The sequence below is a fragment of the Desmodus rotundus genome, chromosome 12 (assembly GCF_022682495.2).
Source record: "Desmodus rotundus isolate HL8 chromosome 12, HLdesRot8A.1, whole genome shotgun sequence".
NCBI classification, from domain to species: domain Eukaryota; kingdom Metazoa; phylum Chordata; class Mammalia; order Chiroptera; family Phyllostomidae; genus Desmodus; species Desmodus rotundus.
In genome coordinates this window covers 28,593,204-28,614,753 of record NC_071398.1, presented here as the reverse complement: position 1 = coordinate 28,614,753, position 21,550 = coordinate 28,593,204, and the positions used below count along the sequence as shown (strand labels likewise).

Sequence of the window (21,550 nt, the reverse complement as noted above, 5' to 3'; positions counted from 1 at the left end):
TGGGTGGGCTCGGGCTTGGGGGGTGAGAACTGGGCCTGGCTCAACTCCAACCAGGCCAGCCCCTACCCCCAACGCCCCCTCAGCTTCCAGCGCAGGTATAATCCAGGCTCAGGGCAACTATCAACCCCAGCCAGAGCTGTGGAGGGCCTGGCATCAGTGGGAAAGAGCCGGAAAAAATGCATTTTCCCCTAAAGACTTGTAAAAAAATCCTCACTGGTTTTTTTTCCCTTTTACCCCAAGCTTTCACAGCTCTAAATATGCCACACTTAGTAATTTTACGAGCAAACCAAGCTATACATCACACGGTTTTATGTTCCTAAATTAACAAAAGGACTTTAAATCTATATGGAGCTCTTAAAAAAAAAGCACTGCATCTATTTTTATTCCCTCACCCCCAAATTCCCTCTTCCCTTCTAATGTACTCCCTCCGCGTACCACCCCGCCCCATAGCCTTCAAAATTTCTGACCGCGTAGCTGGACCACCACGGAGAGACGGTTCCATATAGGGATGCAAAACTGCTTTGCTGAGGACCCCTAAGAAGGAAGTCCACTACCCTTTGGAAAGACTACTTTAGGGGATATAAAAGCCTGACTTTTTCCTGCAAAGTAGAGTATGATAGGATGTACCCTAATAGATGAAGAGGCTACGTCTACCAACACAACCTCCCCAAAGACCTTGGAAGAATTAGAAGTCAACAGGTCCAACAAGGCCTCTGTCTTCTTAGCCGCAAAGTGCCAGGGTAGGCTGGTTGACTGGAGGGGCCCATTTGCACTTGACAGTGGAGAGAAGGAAGCACAGTGGGGCTGCTCCATTCACGCATGTCCACATCTGGGGGAAGGTGGACAAGTGACATGGAGCTCTGGCTTTGGAACAGAATCCCACATCCAGACACATGCATCACTGCCTCTGTCTCTGGGAGCTGGGTGGCCCTGGCCAGCTACCCCTCCAACCCCCCCCCACTTCCTCCTGCACAGAAGGAAGAGAACCATCATCCTTGCCTCATTCTAGGGCAGGAATCCAGGTATCATAATGACTGTTCCGAGGGCTTAAAAGAAACTTCTGACTCCAAGAGACAAGTAGATAAGGAGCAGGAGAGTTTCCAATGGGGTGATATCAGATTCCCACCCATGAAGTAAGAACAACACATTTAAGCAAGAAAAATCTTAATGAGAACCAAATTGAGTGGGTTGGGGGTGGGGGGTGGGAACTAGACCAACCCCGGCAGAGAAGGGCTGGGCCTGAAGTTGGGACAAAAGGGCCCCTGGCTTTCCCAGCCGACAGATGGAAATGTGGCGGCCCCTCCCCATTTCTCAGGGGCATCGGAAGATTAATTAGTGACTGCCTGGAAAGCCGCTAGATGGGAGCTGAGATGCTTGTCCCCGCTGAGTTTCTGAGCTGTAAATAAGCAGCTTTCTCAATCACAACTGAAATAGGAATGCTGTCCTTTTATCTGACTCAGATCCCATCAGGCCCAACCTGCTCCCAGGGCAGGCCTGGGGTGGTTCTGGAGCCTGCCCAAAGACCCGGGGTTCTTAGGACCCAACAGATTCCCAGGACAACCCAGGGCCGCGCAGGAGCAAGGCCACAGCTGGCAAATGCCAACATCCCCTCCTACCTTCAGCTGCTGAGGTGACACCAGGGGACTTCGAGAGCCAGCAGCTGGAGGTCAGTGGTTCTGGACTGAACTCACCTTCAGCTGCCTCCCCCAGCCCAGCTGGGCCTGACCAGAGACCCACAGCCTCACAGTAGGGCTTTCTGGAAGCAGTCTGGGACGCGAAAAACAAATCTGGACAGTGTCCTACACGCCGCCTGGGCCAAGGTTCACCTCCCCATGGTACCCCCCTCTCATCCTGCTCCCGGTAGGGGTAGGGGAGGCCCAATGTTCTGCAAAGCGGGTCAAAGGCTGTGTAGAGATAGGCCCAGGCCAGGCTGACCCTTGAGAGGCAGCTGGGTAAAAGGGACAATGCCCTGGGGGGACCCAGTTTCTCCAAGAGCAGCCACCGGCAGCCTGAGTAACTTTGGGCTAAGCCCTGGCCCCCTCTGGGCCTCAGTTTCCTCACTGACTGAGGATTCCGGCAGCGGTCAGTCAATGCCCCAGGCAAACCAGGGTCACCCAGAGTTCAGCATGGGACAGGGGTGGGGTCAGATGACAGCTGAGGAGTCCTGCCTCACGAACTCCAGGAACAAGATAAGGGGGCCGGCAGGGCGCCACCGCCAACACCAACGGCCAATTCCCTCCCTTACTAGTTCAACAAATATTTATTAAGCAGGGACTCTGGAGCCAGACTGCCTGGGGTCAGAGCCTGGCTGCACCACTCACTGCCTGCACGACCTCACCCTCTGCGCCTCAGTTTCCTTAGCTGCCAAGTGGGATTAAATTAAGAGCATGTTTGGTATGGAATGGGCACTATTCGAGAAGTAGTCACTTCTTCCTCATCATTATTTTTATTTTTAATATTATTATTGGTCTGGCGCTGAGCCAAGAATGAAGGCAACACAGTCCCCACCTGCCTGGAGCTCAAAGTCTGGTGGAGTTCAGGGAAAGGGGGAACCTGGCACGTGAGTGCAGAAGTCAAGTCTGAGACCCCACCCACCCACTGGTCCCAGCTCCCGTCACAAGTGTCCAAGGCCTCCCTCTCCTGACACAGGAAGAGCTCCTCCGCCAGACACCAAATCCCCCTGCCCACCACCAGTGAATGAGCACACAGAGATCAGACACTGTGTCCTGGGTCCCAGGGGCCCAATCTAAAGACCTGAGTTCAAGTCCAGGCTCAACCATGAAGAAGCCCTGTAACTTTCGGCAAATAATTTTGCCTTAATGATAATAATTATTGCAGCTATCACTTGGTAAGCATGAACTTCATCTTAGTCACCATCCTCAGTGCCTTGCAAGGATTCCCTCCTTTAATCTAACCAGAGGTCGGCAAACTTTCTCTGTCAAGGGCCAGGTGATAAATATTCTAGGCATGGCAGGCCTGCTGTTGCAGCAGGAAGCCTGCCACAGACCATGCATAAAAGAATGGGCATGGCTGTGTGCCAATAAAACTTTATTTACAAAAACAGGCAGCAGACTGGGGATCCAAACCCCTGTCTTTCACTGATACAGAGGTCAATACAATTATGGGTCCCACTTCACAGTAGGGAAAATTGAGGCTCAGCTCAAGTCGCCCAATGTCGTGTCTTAGAAGAGGCGGAGCTGAACTTCAAACCTCCATTGCCCAGCCTTGGCCCTGTCACCTGTCAAACGGGAAGAGCAGTGCCTGGTGCCAGCCTGTGAAGCGCCACTGGGGTAACAACTGGACGGGCAGGTTCTCAGTCCCTGCAGTTATAGACATTGGGACAGGACCTGGCTTCAGGGACTGGACCAGCGCCCAGAGGCTGGAGAGCACCTGGCATTGGGCCTCTGCAGGCCGGGCTCTGCCTGTGCTCTAAGCCCACAGAGCCACAGCACCTGGCCTGGCCAGCACGGGGGACAGCAGCCAGCCTCCTACCCTAGCTCGCCAATTCCAGGCTGGGCAAATCACTGCGCTCCTCTGAGCCTCGATTTCCTCCTCTGTGAAATGGGGAGGCACCAGCACCTGTTTCAGAGGGTGGGAGTGACCTACCAGAGAGATTTCCGTGAAGCCCTAGCAAGGGGCAGCTGGCAGCGGTCAAGAGAAGCAGGTGACTTCTTTTACAGTTACGGCTACTGCTCTGAGATGAGCTGACTGCATGAAGCCCATGGAAGGAACAGTACTTGACCGTGGTTACTCCCAGTTAAGCTTCTCCCCCAGCGATTTTCAACCAGTGTGCCACAAGAATTTTAAAGACATGCAATACCTGACGATTAAATCAGGGGCACTGACCTCTTTTCCCTTAGACTGTCAAATAAAACAAATGGCAACAGCCAACACAGCAAAAGCTGTCTGGTGTGAATGAATCAAAACTATACCTACATTTTTTGTCTGATGTGCAAAAAATATATTTTTTGGTGTGCTGCAGCCTTTTAGTAATTAGTTTATATGCGCCATGAGATGAAAAAGGTTGAAAATCGTTGTTCTACACTATTACATTGAAATGATAAAATACAACATCCTAGTAGGGGCATAAAAAAAAAAGAAAGCTCTAGTGGAGACAGACTTAGGGCCTGACCTGCCACACTCCTGACCTCTCCTGACCTCCCTGGGGTCCAGTCCCATCACTGAGGGCTTATACCAGCCAGGACTGATTTCCCTTAATTGCTTTGAATTTCCTAGCCTGACACTTCCTCCTTTTCTTACCAAGGTTCCAGTGTAAATAGAAAATCAGTCACCTGATGAATAAATATGCGCCAGCAGCCACCCAATGGCAGGTGAAGTGAGGTGTAGATTACAAGCACCTGGGCTTTTGAGATGCCCTGTACTTAAGAAGATTCATTCTTGCCACAAACCTGTACTGAGTGTCTACAAGGCAAGGCAAGCGCATGGGAGGGCGCGAGGTGGGGGGAGCGCTGCAGATACAAAGAGGAAAGAACTGTCGCTGCTTTCCAACAGCTCACACTCCAGGGAAGCAGGCCACAGCAGGAATGGTCAGACACAGCTTGGGTTCAAAGGGCCCTGGTGCGGCTCACCAGGCACGAGCTCCCATGCACTGGGCTCCGAGCCAGGGAGGACTGGGCCCTGTGTTAGAACACAACCCTTCTGTCAATTAGGGATTCCGGTTCTAATTTGGGTTGAATCAGTTAAGGGCAGTGCAGAGGGAGGGGAAGTGACTGTGGATCTGCATTTCAGGCAGTGAGGGCAAAAGTGTTGAAGAAAGTGGAGACCCTTTCGTCCTGTAAATATTCTCCCTGTAAAAGTGGTGTACATGTCAGTTCCTGGGGAAGAATGGGGGACCTCAAGCAGTCACAAATAAACTCAAACAGAGTTAATGCACAGATTTCACACAGAACAGAGGGGATCCCATCCTATTACCTGCCCCCCCCCTTTCTCTTGCTCTCTGAACTTGGGGAAAACGTTTGCCCTAGTTCAGGGCAGCCAGGGCCAGGTTCAGCAGAGCTGGGTCCTGCCCAGGCCCATTCCTTCCCCCCACGCTCCTCCCAGGGACTCCAGGGCCTGCGGGAGTCTCAGCCAAAGTTACAGGGGCTTTTGAACACAAAGGGAACCAAACCCAACACCTGGCCACAGGCACCTTCCCCAGCAAAACAGTTCAGAAACAAACCTCCAAGGAAGCCCCTTCTGCAGATTTTTAAAAGCCCAACAGAAGAAGCCCAGACACTTGCCCTGTCCTCCGTACGGCACCCCAATGTCTCCCCACCCCCAGATCCACGGATGCCCTAACTTCCACAGGTACTGTGTCAACGCCCTGCGAAGATGAAACTCTCAAAGGAAGGAAGGGAAAATAAAAACACTGCTCATTCCTAGAACAGGGTCGCACGGCACACCTGCCTCCCAGACCTGCAGGTCACGTGGCCCTGCGAGGCCAGGCCTGGTGAGTTACTACCGGGCCCCAGGGGCCTGTTTGTGTTGGGGGCGGGTGACAGCGCTGCGGCGGATAGGGCTCCAGGGATCACCAAGTCACCCATCTCCCTCGCTAGAAACCACTGGCTCGACAGCTTCCCTTTAGTCTACATGTAATTATTTTTTAAGGTTTCCAAGTCCAAATAAGGTGAATTCAAGAGAGGCTTCCCCACCCCACCCCCCTGCTGTCACCCCCTCCGCTCCCCTTTGGGCTGCAAGCACGACTTGCCCCGAAACAGAAAGTTACTGGGCAGGCTTCTGTCAGCGCACAAGAAGGCTAGGAAAACAGGAAGCCAAGCCAACCACCCTCCTGAGCTTCCCCCGGCCCCCTCCTCCGACCTCGGCAGGCACAGAACCTTCCAGGGAATCCCGGGCAGGAAGGGGGGCGTGGGGGCGGGCTCGTCAAACTCCCGCAGAGACAGCGCACGGGGCTGGGTGGAGGGAGAGGAAAATAAGACCCAGGACGGGGGACTGGGGGAGGGCGCACGCCACCCGATCGCGTCAGCCTGCAGGAAAGTAACTTCACACCCGGTGCTTAATTCACCTCGCAAGGCTTGAGTGCCTCCGCCGCTCGCCGCGCCGCCACCGCCGCCGCCGCGGAGCCGGCTCCGGGCAGACAAAAGGAGTGAGACGCACAACCCTCGGAGGCGGCGGCGGTGGCGGCGGCGGCGGTGGCGGCGGCGCGGTGGGGGTGGCGGGCGGGTGGGCGCTCCCCGCCGCACGTAGCACACACACCAGCGGCTGGACCGCTGCTGGAGCAGCCAGGGCCGCGCGCGCCTGCCCGTGAGGGGCTCAGAGGACCCACTGCGCTAATCCAGGCTAAGGGGAGTCGGGTGGGGTGGCGACCCGGGATCCGCCGGCGCCGCGCGGGACCTGGGGAGGCGCACAGCTCACTTACCTGGTAAGTAATACAGAGGCGGCTTCAATCCAAACATGATTCAAATTAGAATTCCATAGTGGTCAGAGAGGGATGAAGAAGGGGAAAAAAAAATTTTAAAACCCAGACAAATGAGACAAAAAGCGCCGTCCAAGCCACGGCGCTCAAAAATGTCCAAAACAATAAAATAAAGGTGAAAGAACGATCCTGACAGCGACGGAAAAAAAAAATCAGTTTCTTTTTTTTCTCCCTCCCTAAAATGATCAAAAGGCTCTCTATCGGCCAGCGCCCCGGCAATTTCGGCCACCTTGGCCCTGGCAAATCCACAATGAGGTAATTGACGACCAAGGACGGGCCGGAGCCTCCACGGCTGCCCGGTGTCTTCGCCGCGTGTGTATTTTCTGCCTTTTGGACTTGAGATGCAAATAAAAAAAGGAGGGGGGCGCACGGCGGAGGGAAGCAGGCGGGAGAACGGAGAGGAGCGCGAGAAAAATAAAGGGGGGAGTGAGGGTGATGAAATTGGGGGGTAAAGATCTTCAGGGATTACTCATTTGAAAGAAAAATGAGAGAGGAAAAAAAGCAGCCCCCAAGACTGCGAGTAGCAATCTCTCTTCCATTCAGCCATTTGAATGTCAAGGGCGAGGGTCAAGGGACCTGTTTCCAACAGGGTTTCACGTTCAGAACCAGAAGGAAAAAGGAAGGGGGGGTGGGCAGAAGGGGGTATCTCTTGTTGCCAAGGAGAAATCGGCTTTGTTTTCGTTTCCCCTTAGCTACTGGGTGAGGAGGGGCGGGGGAAGAGGAGGAGGGGGCAAGCGGGAGAGGGGAGAGAAGAAAATTAATACCCAAACAGCCAAGAAGTACCGAGGGGGAGATTTCTTCTCGTAAATAAAAGAGGCAGCGATTGCAAACAAGTCTCGGGCAAGAGAAAGCAGGCGGAGGAGCCGACTCCCCTCCCCCTCTCGACCCCCCTTTTTGGTTATCTCCTTAGCCCTGCGTCCCACCACTGACTCAGAGGGCGGGGGGGGGGGAGGAGAAAACTCGCGGGGGCCCGGACGCCCAGGCAGAAGGAGCAGGAGAATGGGGAGGCAAGAGCGCGCGGCGGTGGAGAGCCCCTCGATCAATTTTCATGCAAGAATCATTATCGGTAAATTGGAAAGCTGGCTGCCTGACAGCAGATTTGTCTCCCCTAATGAAAGCGAAAGGGTAGGGGCGCAGCGGCGGGCGGTTGCAGGCGTCGGCGGCTCCTTCCGTCTCTACACGGCATCTTCCGAGAGCTCCATGCTTCGCAGGGCGATAATAATAGTTTCACTTGCGAGCTTCCCCCCGCGCGGCCGCTCAGCCGCGCAGCAGACCGGGATCGGGACACAGAGAGCAGGCCTCCCCTCTCCAAGCCCGGAGAGGGTGCTGCTGCTGCTGCTGGCAGCGGTGTGCTCCCCTCTGCCCTAAAGGGTGGGCCGCTTGTAAACAGTGGGCGGCTGCGGGCGCCGCTGGTTCCCCCTCCGGCTGCCCAATTCCGCGCTCTGGCTGCCCGCCCGCCCGCCCGCCCGTCCGTTGGTCCTCCCTCCTTCACCACCCACGTCTGACAGCTGTGGGAGCGGGCAGTTCACTCGCCTCCAGGGCCTGGAAGGAGGATCCCCAAACCTTGCGGGGGGCTTTGGCCCGCTTTTTGTGAAACCCACACGGGGCAGAGGGGCTGCGGAAACGCACACACCGGCGGACCAGGGGGTGAGCTGCTAAGGCCAGTGGTTTGTCACCTTTTCCTCTCACCCACCTCTCACTCCACACCCCACCCCTTAAAAATCCCTGTTGCAAGTGTAATCAAATGCTTGATACCATCTCCCACACTCTCCCTGCACTGGTACATTATCAGATCCGGGAAGGCATGCTTCCAGGCAAATAGACCTAATAAATGCTATTACTGGGATTCTGCAAGCCCCGGCTGCACCATAGTAACGAGAGCCCTGGCTAATTTGGTTTAAGAAAACGATCAACTGCACAGAGTGTGTGAGTATGGAGCCTGTATCTCTCCTCCCCACGCCGCCTCTCTTTCACACCAGTTCAAGAAGGCCCCATGTGATAATTCCCCAAATCGAAGGGGAAAAAACCCTGCCGCCAAACGCCAAACCACATCCTGTGCGCTCATTGTCCAGCCCAGCGATTTTAAAGAGACAGGATCCATTTACCCACGCCCGGCGCGCGCGTACGCGCGCGCGCACACACACACACACTTAAACGCTCTCTGCAAAGCTGCCTCTTGATATGACAATTTATTTTCAAACCCTTTTACCTTCTGAAGGGCCCCTGTGTGGGACAACCAGAGGAATCGGGACTTGGTGACACTAAGGGGTCACCTTTTGACTCCAGATACAATCATCATGGTTGAGGAGCAGACCTGAGCCAGCAGGTACGCACAGCGGGGTACCGCGGTCACGCCAGGCTTGGGTTCCTGCCAACGCTTCCTAGCCACTGCGTACATCAGGGGTCCCCAAGCAACAGCCCGGAGTCCCTGCTAAACGCGGCGGCTTCAGATGGCAACTGAACTCCCGGAATATGATACTCTGGAGTTCCGGAGAGTAAACTGTAGGAGATGGGGGAATCCGGAGTGCCTTCTGACATCCCCCATGCCACTCAACCCCCGCCCCAAGCTTGAACAATCTTAAATGGGCTGGGATGAGCGCTGGGAGCCAAGGGAGTGGTGGCGCTCCTCCCTGCCGCCACCCAAGGCTGGATCGCCCGGAGGTGCAAGGAGCATCTTCTAATCCCCACCCTGCCCCTGCTGCGCCCCTCCTGGCGTCCCCTCTCCGCGGGCGGCGGAGCGCGCGCGGGTACCCTGGAGGACGCAGGGGCTGCTCAGGGCCGCCCGCGCCCGCCGCCAGCATCTGGCCGCTCCGCCCCGCTTTGACCCCGGAGGTCGTGCCCGGCCCTCGGCGGCGGCGGCCCTTTGTTTCCGGGGCTGCTTGGCGGCGCGCTCGATGCTCCCCGCACCTCCCACTGCGCCGGTCGCGGGAGGCGGCCTTACGAGGGAGACTGCGGCGGGTGCGGCAGATCGAGGTCCGGCACCTGCCCGTCCACCCCCACCCCGGCCCGCCTCCACTTCAGTCTCGCTTTCTCCTTCCACATATTTATCACCCATTTATCACCCACATACTTGATAATCTGTACCCCTGTGGGAGGGGGGGCACCGGGGCGCGCAGCTGATGACCAGGGTGAACTGTGGCCCACCCCCCTAATTCCTCCTAATCTTGGAAACCTCTGCTCCTACTTGGAGGGGATAAAAAACCCAACTATTTTTTAAGGATCCTAAACTATCAGTTTCTGTTGTCATTCTTTTATTGGTTTTTAATTCTCCGGGATTACACGAACAACAGTAGTAATTAATACTAAACCTTCCTCTACTGTATATGCTAATGGCAGGAGCCATAAAAATTAATTTGCAAACATGTCATTACACAATAGCTGTACAGGCAATAAGCCTGTAATTATGGGCCAATCACAGGCAGGGTACAGAGGGAGGGTGCTCCCCAATCTGCTGGATACCCCCCTCCCCTGCTAAAGTGGGAAAGATGGTGCCAAAAGAAGCCACCTGTGGGGAATGCTCCCAGCTGGGGGGTGGAGGGAGGACCGGGAAAGATGGTAAAGGGGGGTCTCTAAGTCTTCAGTTCCAATTGACTTGGCTTCTATGCAAGACCTCCTGGAGATAGCTACTCCTGGGCCCTCCAGGATGGAGATTGTGGGAGGAGAGGCAGCCAGAGCCTCCGAGAGCTCCCAGGCCTGACTCACTTCCCAGGCCTGACTCGCTTTGTGGTGAGTGAGAAATAAAAGGAGTGAAAGTGGAAGAAGAGGGGACCCCACCCTTGGGGCCAGCACTGGCTTACCTTTGCTTCCCTGTCAAAGGCAAACATCTGCCCCCAAAGTATTTGAATGCCTGCATCAAATTATCTCAAAGTGCTCAAGCCAAGCCCTAATTGCTATTAGCCACGCCCTTGGGCGGGAGGTGAGCCGGTTAGAGTCTAGTGATACCTGAGCCTCCTTTGGCCCTGGGTCTGGGAGACTCAAGTAAGTTAGTGATCGTTCCTGGTGACAGGGATGTTTGCAGAGGAGGAAAATAGGAGATCCACTATGGAAGGGTGGCTACACCACAGCTCCCGACCCGATGCCAAAACAGCTGAAAAACATAAAGCCACCCCCGCCTTGCCAAGCAGTCTGCTTAACGGCTGACTCTCCACTGAATGGCTAGGTTGTTTGCCATAATGTGGCTGAACAGGGAGCTGGAGGGATTTTCCCTTTCCCACTAGCCCTTGTGGCTTGGCTGTAGTTTTTGGAACCCATCACTAAAAGCCATTCATTCCCAGGGGTGCCACTTCTCCCCTGAGGGTGCCTATGGCCTGGCTGGGGGTGGGAGGGCAGCCAGGCTGGGCCACACCGGACCAGCTGCCGATGCCCAGGTGAGAAGGGCAGTGCTCTTCTGGGGCTTTCGCCCCAGTGGGATTCTGTGCAAGCATAGCTTCCCTCTTAGAACCTGGTCGCAAAATACCTTCTCCTTCCCTCAGCTCACCTCTGGTGAAGAGTCAGACGTCTAGGAAAAGGCAGGTTGAGAGCCCCCAGTGCCCTTCATAAGGAGGGGCCACCACTGGGCAACTCATCCCTCAAACTCCCTGAGAGACCCCTCCCCGCCCACGCTGCACTTCACCCAGGGTCAGAGGGAAGCTCCAGGCCATGATCTGGGCAGTGGAAAGAAAAGAAAACCCGCTTCATCTCTCAATGGGAAAACAAACGGAGCCGGCTGCATCGCAGGAGCAGGGAGCCCACCAGATCCCAAGCCTAAAGATGCAGGGGGGCCCCTCCTTCCCATCCCTCCCCAGCTGTTCCTTCCAAATGGAGGGGCACCAGACTCCCTCTAGTGGGGCTGCCGCTGCCACAGCACAGAGACAGCCTATTGGGCCACGAGCATCAGCTGAACACAAAAATAGCCTCCTCGCACATGCTGAGAGCACTGAGGCTGCAGACTGGTCTGGGGTGCGCAGAGATGGGGAACCCGGCTCCAGCCTCAGTGTGCCTGCTGGCACTCTGGTCCAGGTCAGGCCGAGACTCACCTTCTGGAGAGATCACTGCTCCCGGAGGATTCCAGGAAAGGGTGGAGAGGGCAGGCTAGGAGCCATATGGCTAACCTGAAATACCCCCTCAGGTCAGCCCCTCCATTTACCTCCCGAGGATAATCATGCCAGTGGATGTTCCCTGAGCGCTCAGTCTGTGCCAGTTACTGTTCTAAGCATTTTCCACAGATAACTCATTGGATCCTCATGGCAGCCCTGTTCAAGGTCATCCTCAGGAATTCCATCTTCTAGATGAAGCACAGAGAAGTCAAGCACCCTGCCCAAGGGCACACAGCCAGTAGGTAGATGGTAGAGATGGAGTGTGAACCTGAGTAGGTTCCACTGTCCGTGCTCATACCCATCAGCTTGGAGTCAAACAGACCAGACTTCAAATTCCAGCTGAGCTCCTGTCCTCTGCGCGCCCTCTGGCAGTGGTATCACCATTTTGAGCATCAGTTTCCTCAGCTGGAAAACAGGCTGCAATCGCCCCTGCATTCCAGAGTCGCGGGTGGGTTGCCCCTCCAGTGCCTGGCGTGGAGTAAGGGCTCCATAAATAGAGCGGTGATTACTCCTGTGTTTTGGATAATAACAGCGGCAATAGCAGCTACCATGGACGAGGCAGCCTACCACTGTTCCATCCTCCATGCTTTTTCTTCACCCCACAAGTCAGAACTATTATGACCACCCCGCATTATGCACATGAAGACACTGAGGCCTTGAGAAGTGAATCACTGGCCCCAGCCGGGGTAGCTCAATGGTTAGAGCATCGTTCAGATACACCAAGGTTGAGGACTCGAGCCCCAATCCCGGCACAGACATGAGTGAACCAAAGAATGCGTAAGTAAGTGGAACAACAAATCGGTGTGTCTCTCCCTCTCTCCAAAATCAATAAATAAACATAAAAAAAAAAGAGAGAAGTGAGTCACTGGTCCAAGGGCACGTGGGGAGGGGACGCACCCGCCCTCTCCTCTCCCCACCCCGTCTGGCCCCGGTCCTTAGGCAACTGGACAGCATGGGGTGTTTGACGTCTCAGATGAGCAAGTCTGAGGTCAGAAAAGGAAAGGGGAACCTGTCTGGTCACGCCTCACAGTGACGTCTGCCGACCCAGGTCTTGTTCCCATCTCTGCATGGCATGTTTACTTTTGCTTTCCTGTTACCCAGTGGCTGCAGGGAGCACCCACCAGGGTGTCCTGTCCTGTCTCAGCCCTCCGGGGTCCTCCTCCCACTGCCTTTGTCTAGGGATTGAGTGGTGGCCCACCAAAACGTATGTTCACCTGGAATCTGTGAACGTGACCTTATTTGGAAACACTGTCTGGGCACGTATAATTAAGTGAAGGACTACAAGGTGAGATCATCCTGGATTATCAGGAAGGACCCTAAATCTATTGACAAGTATCCTTATGGGAAGAGAAGACAAACAAGGGGAAAGGCCATGTGGAGACAGAGACAGAGGTTAGAGTGATGCAGCCGCAAGCCAAGGGATGCACAGAGCTGCCAGGAGCTGGGAGAGGCAGGAAGAATCTCTCCTAGAGCCCTGAAAGGGAAGCATGGGGGCCCTACTGACACCTTATTTCAGATTTCTGGCCTCCAGAACCAGGAAAAAGTACATTTCTGATGTTTAAAACCACCCAGTTGTGCCAACCCTGGGTGTTGTGCAAGGCTGGACACCACCGGCCTCATGCCGGCTGGGCCAACCACTATAGCAAGGGCTTGGCTGAAGATGAGCTGTCCAGGGTCCCCAGACAGCTGTGTGTTCAAGCCCCCTGTCATCCATGACGCTGAAGTCAGCACCCCACTGGGATGGGAGGGCTTTCTGGTGACCTGCCCACCCTGTGACCCACAGTTGCTGGCTGGGGTTTGGGCGGCAGCTTGCAGGAGGTCATCAGGTGTGGCATCTGTGCAAGCCCTGCTGGGTCAGCCTATGAACGAAGGGTCCTGACGGCCTTCTGCGTCCAGCCCTCCAGCGTGGGGCAATAATAACAAACAACTGGAAGCCCTGGTGGTTGGCTTTCCACCAAATCTGTTCTCCTTCCCTTGTGGGCTCATACCCTGAGTACCTTTCTCAGCCTCCCAGGAAGATGTGTGGGGCCTGATAACCAAGGTCTGGCCAAGAGACTGCGGTGGAAGTAACGAGCCACTTCCAGGCCTGGCCCAGGAAAACCTCCTGCATGAACCTCCATTTTTCCCTTCCAGGTCTGCCCACCTGATACCATCAGCTTCCAGGACGACCTCGAGTCCATGTATGGAATATGCAGTACCTCCATCAACTCCCCCCCCAATGTTGAGAGCAGAGGCCCCTGCCCCAGCCCTGCACCGGCTATGTATCATGTGGGCACATGATTGAGAAAGAACTATCTACTGTGTAACTTCTATTGTGAGTGTGTATAAAGTGGAGCTTCCACTACGATGAGCTCTTTGTTACGGCAGCCCAGTGATGGTTCCACAGGCCTACCAAAAGGCCCCTTCTTACTGATGTTTACTTAATGCCTAGCATGGTGCTAGATGCTTTAAGTACATCATCTTATTTCATCCTTACAACAGAACTAAGTCTATTGTTATCCCCATTTTTCAGATGAGCAAATTGACGTCCATAAGTAAAATGACTTGCCCAAGGTCACAGAGTAAGAGGAAAAGTGTAGATTTAAACTGAGATCCTATATTTTAAACTGCTTTCTATGGTACTCCCCTCATCTCCCTCCCGTAGGAACTGGCAAAGAGGCTTTAGCCCAGAAACCCTTTTTAATTAAAAGCAAAACAACAAACAAACAACCCAGGAAAGGCAAGAACATGGCGCATTGCTGTCTACGCATAGAACTGACCTTCAATTTGGGTCTGGACTGCCGCTGGAGTGGGCTGCCCGCAAGCTCAGGATTTTGGAACTCTTCAAAATAGTGGCTTCACAAGTCAGAAGCAGTGATAAGGTCAAAGCATTTCCTTCCTGGGGGCTGCACCAATGCCAGAGAAATCAGGGAGAGGTTGTGCCCAGGACTGCCAGGGCCACGCAGCTCATCGCTGGAAGGGGCCCCTCTGCCTGTCCTTGCACGCCTCCTGGGAGGCCGGCGGCCACTTCTGGAGGCAGTCTTTTCATAATCTCAGACAGCTCCGGTTGTCAAGGTTCTGCTTTATGCGGAGCCACCGCAGGCCTGGCACACAGCTGTCGAAAAGCACTGAGCAAGGTCTCCCTGGGGAGGGAAGACGCAGGCATGGATGTGGCTTCCACAGTCCTGGACAGGCTAGGCAGCACCTTCTGTGGGCACAGTGACAGCCCGCGTGTGGCCTGCCTGCTCGGATCTTGCTCCAGGCCACTGTCCTGCTCTGCTGCCCTGGGGCAAGCCGAGGAGGCTTTCTTCTCCCCCGCTTGTGCCTGCACGAGGGACCAGGGGGAGGCCTATTCAAGGCAACAAGGCCTTTGTGAAGCCGGCTGCCAGTGTCTGCTGGGGAAGAAGCAACTGCGAGGACATAATTACCCATTTGCGGATGACACACAGGTCTCCCTGTCTACCCCTGGGCCTAGCTGCTTCAGGTCTGTGCAGCCCTCTGGCCAACAAGTTGTGGCTCTTAAAAGATGGCTTCGTGCCTGCTTTTCCTCTCACGCTGGGCACTGGGTTTTGGAGTAACTGAATCAGAGTGGGGAGCCTAGGGCCCTTGTTTATCCTTCTCTGCCTTCACTTGCAGAGAAATCCTGGGTCAGCCCCTCCACTTCCTTTCCTTGTGCATCTCCCTTGCCCGCTCTCTCTGCTGTCCCGCATGGCCTGAGAGCTGCCCTTTATTTCTCCCCCGTGGGTCATGGCTGAACCAAAGGGGTTCCTGACACGTCCCTGATGCAAGACACTCTCCCCGGAACACAGCGCCTCTGTCCGGTCATTTTCGAAGCATGGATGTGGCACGGATGCCTCACCCTCAGCAGAACTGACTGTTAGGACCGGATACTTCTTCGCTGTGCGGGCTGCCCTGCACACTGTGGGATGTTTAGCAGCATCCCTGGCCCTGACCCTGGACGCCAGCAGCACCCCCAATTGTAACCATACCAATGTCTCCAGCATGGCCAAACTCCCCCTGGGGGCATGAGGGGGCAGAATCGCCCCATTAAGGGCCACTGATGTAGCACAGTGATTTCCAACCTTTTTCATCTCATGGATCACATAAACTATTAAACTCTGTGGCACACCAAAAGATAGATTTTTAGCCCATCTGCCCCCCAAAACAAAAAAAAAGGTATGACTAATTCATTCACACCGGGCGGTTGTTTTTACATTGGCTGTTGTCATTTTTTATCTGACAGTCTAAGGGAAAAGAGGTCGGTGCCCCGACTACAGTCAGGTACTGCAAGTTTTCAAAATTCTAGCGGCACAGAGGTTAAGAGTTGCTGATGTAGCATAAAGGGTCCAGCCAGCCAGTAGCCTAAGCGACTGAGTTTTAGACCTAGCTCTACCCCGAGCCTTGGGCAAACACCTGCTCTCTCTTGGCCCCAATTTTATCACATAAAAAAGTAGAGGGGATACCCTGATCGGTGTGGCTCAGTTGGCCGGGTGTTGTTCTGCACAGCGAAGGTCACCAGTTCAATTCCTGGTCAGGACACCTGCCTGGGTTGCAGGCCCAGTCCCTGGTCAGGGAGCGTATGAGAGGCAACTAATTGATGTTTCTCTCTCTCCCTCCCTTCTCCTCTCTGTAAAAGTAAATAAATAAAATATTTTTTAAAAAAATTAGAGGAGATGGCCCTGGCTGGTGTGGCTCAGTGGATTGAGTGCCGGCCTGTGAACCAAGGGGTCGCCGGTTTGATTCCTGGTCGGCGCACGTGCCTGGGTTGCTCACTAGGTCCCGGTAGGGGGCGCACAAGAGGCAGCCACGCATTGATGTTTCTCACCCTCTCTTCCCCTCTGTCTAAAAATAAATAAATAAAATCTTTTTAAAAAATAATTACAGGAGATGAATAAAGGTGCTGTGGTCTTCTGGTCTCTGATTCTCTAGTGCTGCTTAGAACCAATGGTTCCAAAGTGGAGACGAGCTTATCTTTCAGGAAATAGGATCAGAAGGGTACAGCATCCAGCAGTGTTGTATTACTCATACAGAAAAAAGAAGGGAAGGGCCAACATGTTAGGTGGGCAGCCCTAGTGCTTTGGGCCTCTCAGTGTCTCTCCATTTTCTCCAGAGTCTTTCTCTCCAACCTAAACAAAACCTGCTCTGGGAAAAGTATCAGTCAGTTGCACTCTAGTATGATTTAGCCCCACCTTACTATCTTCATAGAACCAAGGATGTAGCCCTGGCTGGAGCCATCTCATGGCTCACTGGAACAGCTTGAGGATGCATGTGGGAAAGGCAGGACAAAAGAGCCATTCTGCCCCCTTGGGCTAAAACGGTTTCAATTTCATAACATCATGTGATGAGGTGAACTTCCGGGTGCCCTGTGTTAACAGTCCGTTTCAACAGCTGCCATGGGGGAGGAAACAGCATCAGTCAAGAGTTGGGGCTGGGAGGGGGTATGTGGCTCAGATGAACTGTGGTAAAGAGGTGGGTCCAGCTGGGCCACCAACGAACCAGGTGCTGAGTGACCAGGCTCTCAAGGCTTCATAACCATCAGCTCACTGACAGCACCTGGCAAACACCAGCTTGTGCTGAGCTGAACAGAGCACTGTGGCTGGGACGTTCTCCGTTTGTGATCCCAACCCTGGCCCATGTGTCCCAAAGACAGGATTTCCGGTTGTTCCTGGGGGTGGATTATCCTAGAATCAGCTCTGCTTCAGCTGCTAACGGGGAGGTGGGGTGACTGTCCCTGGGGCGGGGGGAGCATACACCTGTCTGGTTCAGTAGAGTGGGATGCCTGTGGGCTTGGGAGAGGGTGCTGGGTCCCAGCACAGCTTCACGCCACATCCTGGGGGCCACGGAGCCATGGCCTTCTCTGGCCTTCAGTCTCCTCCTCGGCAGGAGGCTCAGACTAGCTGATCCCCCAGGCCTTCCAGCTCCACAAGCCCATGATTAATAAAACTCAGACACACCATCTGCTCACTCTGACATTTAAGAAACAGAACAGGTTTCCAAAGAGAAAGCTGCCCTGTGCAGCTCGCTTTTCCTCTTTGCCTTCTGATTGTGGTGGGTTCACACTCTCCCCACATCCCTGTCCTAACTTGAAAAATGCATGTACACAATCGCACACACGGCTACCTCCCTCCCACCCTCTCAAAGGTCAAAAATGGAGGAAGCCCTAGTACAACTCTGGACAAACTGACCCCCTTCTGGGCCTCAAACCCTCCAGGGGACAAGGCATGCCTCCGATAACGTGTCCCCAAACTCCACAACTCAGCTGCCACTGACTCGTCTTTCCCACTTGTTCAGCTCTTCCTCAGTGGTGGAGAGTGAGAACCACTGCTCCCTTTACAGATGGGGAAACTGAGCTCCAGAAGTGAAAGGTCAGGCCTGAGGTCACAAAAATGACAAGCAGGAAGGCAGGGATGTCACCCTTGGCAGAGTACATCTGTGTGGGGTGTCCTGTGCTTTTTGAGGCAAGTTCCCACAGCAATGCTCATCCACATGACCCCCTGTGGCTTTCTCCTACAGACGGCCCTTTGCTGTCAGAGGGGACCTCATCTCTAACCAAAGATGCTAAAGAAAGAGGGTGTCAGGTCTCCTCTGCTGCCACATGCAGAACTTGGACTCTACGTGCCATGCCACTGGCCCCGCTGTGTCTACCAAGTAGCTTACAATTGCGAGCATTTGGAGCCAGAGCAAAGTGCTAAAAGGGGGCAGAGTGAGACCCTGGCCCATTCTGGGCCAGGTGAGACCCAGCCAAACTCTAGAAGTTGTTTTATCTTTGCCCAAGAGCTGAATCCCAATGGTGGGGGCATGGCCAGACCAACTCTGCCTGAGAGGCAGCCAGGGGTCTGAAGAGGCCCACTCTTTGACCTCCAACCGCCCCAGCCCTGCCTCAGGCTGGGCCCCACAGGAGAACCTGGGGAAGACCCAGGGCCTGGCATTCCATGCTGGCTGAATCTCAGCAGACCTCCACTTAAGCTGCCCTCTTGTTGACAGTGGCCCTGGTGGGGTCAACTGATTTTCAGACACTTTCTCTGCTGTTCTCTCTGGGATGCTGGACTTGGCTGCCTGCTCCTGCCCTGTGCCGGACACAGCGGCTCCCTGCCACTCTCCGTGCAAAGCATGGACGTCCTTCTCATGCTCTGTCCCTCGCCCTTTCCACTGCCCCCCCCCCCCACCACCCTGTTTGGAGAAGTGCATTGGACTTCCTGCTTCTCATAATGGCCTATAAAATCAGCCCAAAAAGTTGGATAAAATATCCACCAGCTTCTTAAAAGGTCCAAGGGCTGACAAGACTCCAAGGAATCACCAGGTCAAAGGAACAGGGAAAGCGCAGCCCCAAGAGCTGGCCTGGTGCAGAGGCTTTATTGGCCCCAGTGGCTTCGTCTATGGATCCCGTCAAATTTGAACTTCCATTTTTATGGCAATGAAGGTCAAGGGGGACAGACAGCAAAGCCTGAGGCCACTGTACAACTTGGGGTCTAATAGGAGACCCCCATAACAAGCCTGGAACCCAGAGGACTGCCCACTCAGGCAGGGAGAGAGTGAAGGGGGAGCCAGCCAGCCCTTAAGCGGAAGCACAGCCGCACTGCAGCCTCCAGAGCTGCTCTAGGAACGTCGAGTCCCGAACTGGATTAAGAAGGTTCCCAAGTGATAGTGTCTCTAGGCACCAGCTAGAAACAAATACAAGTCCTCCTGAAGGAAAACGCCTTCATCCTGGGCTTTGAGTTATGCCTGCAAATCCCCGCCCCGCCGCCCCATACCATGGCCAGCACACGGCTGAAGACAACCAGGCACAAGTGAAATCCACGCGTCCTGGTTGAAAGTCAGCAGTAACACCAGCGACACAAGCAAATCTTCAGCGGCTCCAGAGGTGGGAATTATCAAAGCCTGTACAACTCTGCCCGCTCGGCTGTAGACATGACAGACGAGCCTGAAGGGATCTGCAGAGAAGAGGAAACCATAACAAGAGAAGCGACGCAGTCTAACATCTCACCAGAATGTCATCTCCTCCGAAGGCTCCCTGCCTGTTCACTGCTGTGTCCCCTAGAACCACGCCCGGCTCCCAGTAGGAGCTCAGTAGATGTGTGGACTCGTTAAACAAGCACACTGGGCTGGAGACCATCAAGGAGGTGTACGTGCAGCGCTCCAGGTGGGCCTGGTGAATCATTCCACTCGGCGAGCGGATAGGTGAGAGGAGGTGATTAACCCCCAATTTCCCTTCAATGTGACATTTCTCTGTGCGAAGGCAGGCGCTAATGAACCAACCCACCCAGCCACAGAACAGCTTCCACAGTGGAAAAAACAACCCAGAGGTGTAATGACTGCTGCAGAAAGCCGAATCCTTTAGGCCAAAACAAGCACCCCCCCCCACTGCTATAATTTTGAGTTATCCATTCTTTATTACAACTCGTGGCCTTGGCTCTCAAAGCCTCTACCAGGGATTCTTTCTGCGGGGGCAATTCTGGTGCCTGCAATTAGCTGAACAGGCATCTTTTGTCCCTGCGAAAGCACTCAATTGCAGGTGTAATTAGGTTCCCTCACCCCTGAAATCTGCAGAGAGTCGCCCGCCTTGACTAACTGCACCCACAATTAAGTGCTTATGGGCATGTGGCTGGAGCCGGCAAACATGTGTGCTGGCTAATGGCAGGGGCACCAAGCAGGCTTTCAAAAATAGACACTGTGTTGGAGAAATCCAGCCTTTTTGCATTTGTTGTTCAAACGGCTCTGTCCAGCTGGGAATAATGAGAAAAGACAAACACGCCAATTAGGCTAGGTCCATACATAAATAAACCACATAGCTCCTTAATTAAGCCACTTACAGGAGTGGGCAAGGCTGGGACAAGAGGAGGAATGAGAGTGGTGGCCCTATGGGGCCAGGCCATGCCGGGGATGCCATTTTGACCAAGATGGCAGAGCTGGGTGGGAGGTCGGGATCCACCAATGTGGGCTGCTGGCCGCTTCAGCCAGTGGACACTGGTGGGCCTGGGGGCAGACTTGGGAGTTCGAGGAAGACTGGTAGGGGGGGGCGTCCCCAGACCCACCCCCCGCCACCAGGGCGAGAGGGAGGTTGAGTTAGGGAAGGCAGGAAAGGTGGCTTAAATCCTGCGTCCACTGACTGCACCATGGGATGGAGCCTGCTTCCTTTGTCCTTTCCCGCAAGCTGGCTCTGCCTGGCACATGACCTCTTCCCTGAAAGCAGCCACATCTGTTCTGTCCTCCTTTGCCCCCAGGGGCCTGGGAGGGTGATGAAGTCCAAAAGCAAACCACCTGCCTGCTTCCAAGGCCAGCTCCCTCAAGGTACGTTCAGCTGAGACCCAGACCCATGCCAAGCTTTCCCAGCTGCAAATGGTACAGATGCCACACGGACACGCAGTTAAAAATAAAGGGCACATGTGGCCAGGGATGAGGCCAGGATATGCCAGGGGGTAAATGGCCAGGAGGGATGGAGGGTAATTCCTCTATCTCTCTGCCTGCTTCCCACCCCCAGCGCACACTTTCTGAAGTCCCCGCCACAATGCCATATTGTTTCTCAACAATACACCCCAGCAGATTATAGTCCTGGTAATCAGGCACGGGAGAAAAGCTGCCGGCTCCCCCACCCCCAGTAGGGCTGCTGAAAGCTACTTGCCTTTTGCAGAGCTCAGCAGCCCTGGCGGGAAGTAAAGGGCAAAGGCAATATTTAGATAATTAAAAACCCATTGCTGACAGGTCAGCCGAGCAGCCACAGGTGGCTGCAGGGTGGACCAGCCGAGGTTCAGATCAGCCTGTGTGCCTTCTCTCCACCCTTCTTCCAGCTGTGGCTGAGGGAGATGCGAGGCCTGGGAGGCAGGCTGGTGACCTGGGGAAAACTCTACCTGGAAGGAATCAGGTTCAAGCCTGAGATTCTGACCCCACAATCCCTGTAAGACTCTCTGACTCACCTCTACTCTGGCTGCAACAGCCTCCCCTGGCCTCTTCCTGAATTGGCTGAGCCCTCTGCCTGGAACTCTCTTACCCCGGATATCCGCAGGGCCCCTCCACCCTCCCTGCACTGATCCCTTCTCGGGAAGACCCTCCCTGACTGCCCAGTCAA

At 54.6% G+C, this 21,550-nt stretch overlaps 1 protein-coding gene across 6 annotated transcripts in view; it reads right to left on the bottom strand.

Moving 5' to 3' along the window:
• Positions 1–21,550, bottom strand: part of GSE1 (Gse1 coiled-coil protein) — a 411,107-nt gene that overhangs the window by 103,656 nt on the left and 285,901 nt on the right. For 2 of the 6 annotated variants that reach the window (XM_053914692.1, XM_053914698.1), the window contains exon 1: positions 6,377–7,878. The exons of the other annotated variants lie outside the window; for them this stretch is intronic. In XM_053914692.1, the coding sequence (XP_053770667.1) occupies positions 6,377–6,413 (37 nt within the window). In that variant the 5' untranslated portion in view covers positions 6,414–7,878. Of the gene's footprint in view, positions 1–6,376; positions 7,879–21,550 lie in introns of those variants that run through there. 6 annotated transcript variants of the gene reach the window in all.